At 38.6% G+C, this 8,380-nt stretch overlaps 1 protein-coding gene across 1 annotated transcript in view; it reads right to left on the minus strand.

The window, feature by feature from the left end:
* Nucleotides 1-411: 411 nt before the first annotated feature.
* The window catches only part of vax2 (ventral anterior homeobox 2), a 17,893-nt gene continuing 9,924 nt past the window's right edge, over nucleotides 412-8,380 (minus strand). The window contains exon 3 of the mRNA XM_016572529.1: nucleotides 412-1,222. Coding sequence (XP_016428015.1) covers nucleotides 734-1,222 — 489 coding nt within the window. The 3' untranslated portion in view covers nucleotides 412-733. The remainder of the gene's footprint in view (nucleotides 1,223-8,380) is intronic.

The following is an 8,380-nucleotide window of genomic DNA, read 5'->3' on the forward strand; positions in this document are numbered from 1 at the left end:
GACAACTTATCCTTGCTGGGAAGCACATGTGACGAGTACTTTTAGACATTATTTGCATTTTGCTAAAGACCTGTATAATTTTCCACATGCTCAAATTTAATGTTGCATCACTGCTGTCTGAATAATCATTGTGTCCATTGAACTCTCATTAGTACCAATGTCCAGTGCGAAATAAATGCCACAAAATTTGTCAGTGCCTTGTTATAGTTACTGTACGTGTTCACTCACCTAACGCTCTCATTCTTATACTTTCACACAGACTCACATTTATATCGACAAGAAGCTCCCCAAAGTCAATTCATTTAGAGCAGCATAAAACCAAACCACAATATTAATCATTTTTTCATCATTTTTCTATTTTTTTTAACACCCATTTGGAAACAAACTTGAGAAATTTGATTTAGCCTTTTACAATTACAGTTACATTTACAGCGTTTTCCATCGTTCACAAAGAATAAGTTCCTCAACACACACGTAATGCAAAAATGGAAGGAAACCTGTGGACGACGCAATTGACCGAACACAGCGATGCTTAATTACAGGCTTCGTCCCAAACGCTCACCTCCACTGGAACGATGGAGTCCGACTGGCCTCGGTTTGGTTGTAGGCACTAGCGCAAGAGAGGCCATCATTCAATCTCTTTTTTGTTAGTTTGCAAAACTTTCAGTTGTTTACGGCACAGGTGAGACCCCTGAGAAAGGTAGAGGTGAGAAGGTACTGGTTGGGAACGTTTTTAGGAAACCGTCTTCTTCCCATTTAACTCTCCGTCCTTCCTCTCTATCCTCATGTAGGGCTCAAACGCTGAGGATCCACACCCGTATCCTGATGGCAGTTCGTGATGGGTGCCGCCCAAGAGAGGCATGGTAAAGCAAAGGGAGGGCGGTGGGACCCCGAGGCGCCGTGAGGGTGGGGTGCCGCCTAAAGAAGACAGTGACAGTCCGAACGTCCCCCCCGCCACCACTCCAGGAGGCGTGGTGCTGCTACTCACCCCAGAGGAAGTGGATATGGACGAGCTACCCAGGAGCGAGCCGTTGCCCGGGTGCGGGTGAGCCAGCAGTGGGTTGGGCGGAGTCGCAGGCACAGATAAAAGCCGCCCCTGTTCAAGCAGCCGCAAGATGTTGCATGTGGCGAGCGATTCGGAAGAGGACAACGACCGTTTGTCGGTGTCCTTGGTCTGGTCCTTCTTCTGTTTGGTGCGGCGGTTTTGAAACCACACTTTCACCTGCCAAATGAGAGCAAAAGTTGTAAGAGAAATTGATGCACAAAATGTGGAAAAATGGATGAAGTGAGAGACTAGACTTGTGATTCATTAGCTTCATACATGAAAAATGAAAAATTCATGAAAAATGCATTTCATCCTGACCGGGGGTTTACCTGTCACCTGCTGCTTTGTCCCACCCTGGGGATCATAAAGGAGGAGACTGCGCCATTTTCGACTATACATAGACGCATGCATCAACACATCGTGAGCTCTCAGAAATGCACATTCACACTCATTTTCTCACTCTTAATGTCTAGAACATGGGATGATTGAGGTTCAGATCCCATCGAGCAGAGCACTTCACACTTGTCTGCTCTATGAGACACTTTTGACACATTTCTCTGTATATGGATATGTCCGTGCACAAGAAAAAGGGATTTTAGCTTTGCTGCAAGTGCTTTAGACACATGGATGTACAGAACAATAGCCGGAGGGATTTTAATGGTGTGTCATCTGTGCAATACTTGACGCCTGAGGCAATGTGAAACAATATTTGCGGCCTGTTTTACTTCTGTGATGCATTTTACAGTGAAATAGGATATTTAACAAGAAAATCCTAAGGTGGGACTTCACTTTATCCATTAGGACTTGACTGGATTTTAAAAAAGGGGTTGAAGCACAACCAGCAACCACTGGTTGAAACTAAAGAGGCCTTGATGACATATTATATTAAGTAGTATTAGACAAGTATTAAGCAGTACAACTGTTTTTAGCATTTCATAATAATAATAAGAAATGTTTCTTGAGCAGCAAATCATCATATTTGATTTCTGAAGGATCGTGTGACACTGAAGACTGGAGGAATGATGCTGAAAATTCAGCTTTGCATTACAGGAATAAATTACATTTCAAAATACATTCAAATAGAAAATAGTTATTTGAAATTGTAATAACATTTCACAATTTTACCGTTTCTCTGTATTTTTAATCAAATAAATGCTGCCTTGGTGAGCAGAAGAGACTTCTTTCAAAACATAAAAAAAAATGTATTGACAAAATGACAAAGATGATGACAAAACCCAGTTGTATATCTGGAATATCCTGTTTCACCCATCACATTGCATAACATGTTGTAAACAGTGTTTCACGGCAACCTTTAAATGCCTGGATGTGTCGGGTTGCTACTCGAAGGATATTTCAAGCGTGTGTCAGTTTCAGTCTCCCTCATGGATACAAACTCCATTCATTAGGAGTCTCTAAGAATGTATGGCCCTGGGACCTGTATTGTTGGTGTTGACCTCATGACGAGAGCAGCTCACAAACACACTCCGGAAATTAATTTCCATCGTAAACCCGGTAAGACGCTAATAACAGCTGAATAAAACCTGATCCAAACAGTATTGCAAGCAGAGGTCTGTAACACTGAGATCATGGACTCGACGTGGCCATTAGTGTGAGGATAATGAGATTGTGGGGTGATCCCTTCAAGCTTACGCGAGCATGCTGATGCTATGTGTTCATGAAAAGTATGTGTACGAGAGTATGCGAAGTACGTATTTACATGCTTAATATATTGAAAGCTTTTTTATTCTTTAAGGCTGTAATCGGTGTATGCATACTTCAAATTTTGCATTATCATCTTTTTTACAGGCCCTATAGTGGGTGGAGCTTACTCTGTTTTAGATTACACAACTCAGCTGTACTGCGACTTCACAGAGCGTAAAGGAAAAAAGTATGAAAATATGGGAGTAGAGGAGAGAAAATACAAAAGCAAATCTCTTCCATCGTACATCTACACTATTGGAATGAAATCCTCTTTAATGAGATCGAGGGTTCACCGCTGGGGCAGAGATTACTAAACGCAGGATCTGCATGACCTGGATTTGCTCCCTCGCCTGCGGCATCCCAATCCACTCCGCTCTCGTTCTTCAGCGAACTCAGGATCAGCAGCACAAAGCACTGGTGCAGAACGGACTCCAGTACGTCAATTCATCAGATATGCTGAAACTGTATCAGTGCTGCTGTAATTGGAGTTCCTACATTCTCCACCATAATCTCCTCTGTTTATGTCGCTGTTCTGTGTATGTGGGCATGAATTGATGGGGATGTCATGGACTGTATTCAGGATAAATGGAATATTAAATCTGACAAACGAAAATGAGGTTGTAAGTCTGTTCAATGGGGCTCATTCATGGAAAAATATATTCTGTGTGAATCGTTCTGTATTTAATTTGTACACAAATTGATGCATTTTACATTTATTTTTACAAATGATTTATGCCTAATTTTCTACTTTCCATAGAAAAATTTGTCAAGACAGTATTTTTTGAAAGTTTGATGGATGGATGGAACAATTGTTAGATGGGCAGAAAGATGGATGAATAGATAGAAAGATGGATGGATGATAGATGGATAGATAGAACAATGGATGAATGGATGCTAGATCGATGGCTATCCACTCGTCAGTTCTGAATTTTGCATAACCCTGAACAACACAATGAAAATCCAAAGAAGTAAAAAATGAATTCTAGATCTTTTCAACACTTTTGTTGACCCCGTCCAGAAGTTTAACTGCCCCGCTAACTGTCCTCTTGATCCCACACATGTGATAATGGCGTGCAGCGTTGAACGCAATGAGGCATTCTGGTTATTCGGTGATCCCTCTATGACCTCTCTTCTTTAAAGAGCTTGTAGGTCATTAATCTCATGCATCTTTACAGAGAGATTTTTGATTTAGCCGAGGCCTGAGTTGATGTCTTTAGAAACTCTCTTGGCACATATGCCACAACATTTGGTTTGACGTGAACATACTTGTGCTGTTATGTCCAGTTAGATGTTGTACACACATTTTGTAACGCACAGCACACCTGTATTGTAATGTGGAAGGGAAAAGTGGGGGGAAATGACTATATTCTTGAATATCTATATTCTTTCTTCCTCACTTGCTGCGTTTTACCTGATCATCCTACCCAATTACACCTGTTTACCCTCTTTCCCTCGTACCCTGCCCCTTGTTCCTAGTTTTACCGAAGCACATGTTCGCGTAGGTTCAGCCAAGGGTCAACCCTGTCTTACCGAGGGCTGGTAGATAGGGCTCTATAATCTTCCTAACAGCAAAAGCATTTGGACTATTATTAGTTCCCTTCCCCCAGCACTACTGGATGACACGTCCCGCATGCATATGTGATCAGGCAATTAGGCTTACAGTGTGTGGGCAGATACTGATAAATTGTGCCTCCCAATGGATTAAAAGGCATCCCTGCTGAACCACAGCGCCTCTAGAGGTCAACCTTCAACAGCACAGTCTAATAGTATTTTTATATTTAAATGAATTCTTTTAAATTATTTAATGTACATTTAAAACACTGTACTTTGTTATATTAATATAATGATATTGTTATATTTTTTATTATTTTGAATTATATTTAAATAACAAAAATTATAATTATATATAATTAATTTATATTTAAATTATTTAATGTACATTTAAACACTACTGTGTTATATTGATATAATATTGTTATATTAATTTATATTTTAATTATTTAGAATTATTTAAAGTACATTTAAATCACTATAGTTTGTCATATTAATATAATAATATTGTTTTTGTTTTTTTTTAAAAACAGCGCTGATGTGAGGGGATTTCTACAGATGCTGAAGGAGAGACTACACTTTAGCATCTCTCTCATAATGCACCTCTCTTGATTTTTTACCTCTTTTGGAATGTCATAGAAGCACAGTATGGTTTTTCATTTGCTGCTGGAGCAAATAAATGCAAAAAAAAAAAAGATATATGATGAAATATATATAAATAGCTGGCATTTCTATCCGTCTCAATGTATCAAGCACAACTAATAATTATTCACTAGACCTGTGAGTGTTCAGATCTGGGGCTCTTAAAGCAGTGTTGAGGGTTGTAGTTTTCTGTTCTCTCTGATCCAATCAGATAATTGTGTTACAATCTAGCCGACGAATGACAAACCACAGACTTACATGCAAAGACTGCTGGCCCCTCAATCTCATCAACTTTTCCGCTCCTCTGAGGCTTGACCAGTGCATGCTGGTTAAAGTTCTCACTCATACTTTCTGTTACTAAACATGTTTTCTCACAGACGGCTGTCAGCAAAGCCAACTATAAACTTTAAAATGAAAATGAAATTGACCTACAAACTCTGCCACCTTTAAGCACTCAGATTGTCTGAACTAGTGTCTTTCTTTCTTTGTTTGTCTCTTCTAGATCTCATCTCTTCTCTTCGTGCCAGACGTTACGTTACTTTACATGCTGTCTGGGTGTAGAAGAGAACAATGAACAGATAAAGTGTAAAGTGGTGACATAAAGCAAGACAAGATTATCGGTGAGTAAAAAACAACCGATAGATAGATAGATAGATAGATAGATAGATAGATAGATCTAAATAATGATGTTACTGGAAGGTTTTTCCTTTATAAAGTTCTTGCTTCAATCACTTAAACTTCCTATTTGTTCATGGCTTACACAATCTTTTGTCCATTAAATCCATGGCTTGCTCATGGATGAACTGAAAGCAACAAAAGAATGGTTCAATGTGTTAAGCAAAGCCCAGGGACCTTGCGAATAAAGACCACACAGCGGAGCCACCAGTTGTTACATTTAAGCGCATAATATTCAGACAAATAAAAGCCGTATTCAGTTCATAAATGTTCACCTATACATTCTAAGGTGTTTTTAATAATATCAGACACAAATGCATCAAATGCGTTCTCTGAATTGGCTACACATTCAAGGTAAATACTCCTTGGTCGTTCTCCAGTGTAAACAAAATAAAAAAAGTTGTCACATTATGCTGATTGGCATTGGCTATTCTTCACCAAACAATGCTACCCCTTTTTAAAAGCAAGCAAAATCATTTCATATGTGGCAAGTAAGCATATTTGTGTCCTTGACTGAGATATTTTATTTCAAAAGACAAAGAAAAGAAAAATCGCAAGGCTCTGGCTTGATAAACACAAAACCACTGAGAACGACTATGGACAGTGTTGAAGTCAACAACATATCCCACTTTAATTAATGTAATGTATTTCTAAGTGAAACAGGATGTTTCTGTACCCAAATCATTACTGTAAACCTTAAGAGAAAAACACAAAAGGCTCAAAAGAGTGAAAGTTCGATTCTAACAAAAGAAAAAAAAAAATACAAAAATGGTATTCTTATATCACTGGCATGAGACTTTTTGTGTGTATGTTTGAGTATGTCTGCTTGTCATGTTTTGCAGCAACATGCAAAATCGTTTTATATGTGGCAAGTAAGAATCCTTCTGTCCTTGCCTGAGATATTTTATTTAGAAAGACAAAGAAAAGAAAAATTGCAAGGCTTTTACTTGGTTAACACAAAACCATTGAGGAAGAAATGGCCAGTGTTGAAGTCAACAACAATCCTAACACACTTTAAATAATCGAACATGTTTCTAAATGAAACAGGATGTTTCTCTACACAAAACATTACTGTAAACCCTGATTTAAAGGCACATTCTTAAAAATTAAAGTTCCAAAAGGGGGATTTCACAGCGATGCGTTAGACGAACCATTTTTTATTAGCTTGAAGATTCTAAAAATAAAGAACCTTTTGTGGAATGGAAAGATTCCATGGATGTTAAACGTTCATCATGGAACCATCGACACCAATACAGAATCTTTATTTTTAAGAGTGTAAAGAAAAACACACACAAAAAGTGACCCACCCAAAATATTACTGTGAACCCTAATTTCAAGGTAAAGGGAAACACAAAAAGCTCAAAAGAGCGAAAGCTCAACTATAACAAAATAAAAATGACAAAAAAAAAAAAAACATTCATATCATTAGCACGAGACTTTTTGTGTGTGTTAATGTGAGGCCGTCTGTGCGTCGTGTTTTCCGGCAACATGCTGCTGGCTGTATTGATAAAAAGATTGCACACACTGACTCACTCAAGGCTTTCAGAACTGCCAATTTAATTCTATTAAAGCTGCTGTTTATCACTGCAAGGACCTGCGAATTCATACTTAATGTTTGCCAGCTTTGTTTGTACATCAACTTCACCCCAAAACCCAAATGTTTATTCAATCCAACATATTTGTGGGCTGAAACTTGCTACGATAACCTAATAAATCATAATCTGTTGCCTTTCATCAAAGGGTTGGTTGAAGTCAAACCCCTGCGTTCTGCTTAAGGTCACACTGATAGAAGAGACTCATTGTGCTAAAATAGAGAAACGCTGAGATGAACTGTCACTCACTCGACTAATAAAAAGCTCTCACTTTAATAAACACAAGGAAACAAAGTGCTGCACAAAACCTGTTTATTTCCTCATGCTTTAAGCAAACGGGTCAGGATGCTACGGCTCAAGCGTTCTTGTTCTTCAATTTATTTTTCCACAAGCGTCTACTTTGTGGGCTCTCATTCAGTGATGCCAAGCCATCAAAGCACAATTGAAATAAGGTTAACAGTTGAACTAAAGCCTGAATAAAGGCCCCCGATTCAGTCTGTAAGCAAATTAACAGCAGCATCTCAGATAATAAATATCTAGCAGACATCGGATCTACTCCATGAGTAGAATCGATGAGTCTATGGGGCCTGAAAACCCCATACAGTCGTGTGCGGTTTGGATCCCTGCTGTGTTATGCTGGAGCGGGGAGCCACCTGCTGGGGACAGGGTCTGACCAAAACCCTGTATTTTGAAGTAAACAAACATGGAATTCCTATAACTTTGAAATGCCTTACATTTAGCCAATCACGTGTACACTCCAACACGGACTAAACGGATCCTCTGAGAAGCTGCAGGGAAAAAGTTAAACTGCTTTTAAACCTCACAAGGTGAGTCATCTTCATCCATGACACTGAAATGCAGTTTTTCAAAAGTAAAAGTTGAATAAATTCCTTAAGAGTCCATGATTGGCCCCTAGAAGAGTGGTTACCTACAATTACAAAAAAAAAGTACTATCATGGTACTGTGATGGTGTCATATGGTAATACTATGGTGCATCTATCTATCTATCTATCTATCTATCTATCTATCTATCTATCATCTATCTATCTATCTATCTATCTATCATCTATCTATCTATCTATCATCTAACTATCTATCTATCTATCTATCTATCTATCTATCTATCATCTATCTATCTAACTATCTATCATCTATTCAATCATCTATCTATCCT

Source organism: Sinocyclocheilus rhinocerous, unplaced genomic scaffold (genome assembly GCF_001515625.1).
Source record: "Sinocyclocheilus rhinocerous isolate Xijiao unplaced genomic scaffold, SAMN03320098_v1.1 scaffold3186, whole genome shotgun sequence".
Lineage (NCBI taxonomy): Eukaryota > Metazoa > Chordata > Actinopteri > Cypriniformes > Cyprinidae > Sinocyclocheilus > Sinocyclocheilus rhinocerous.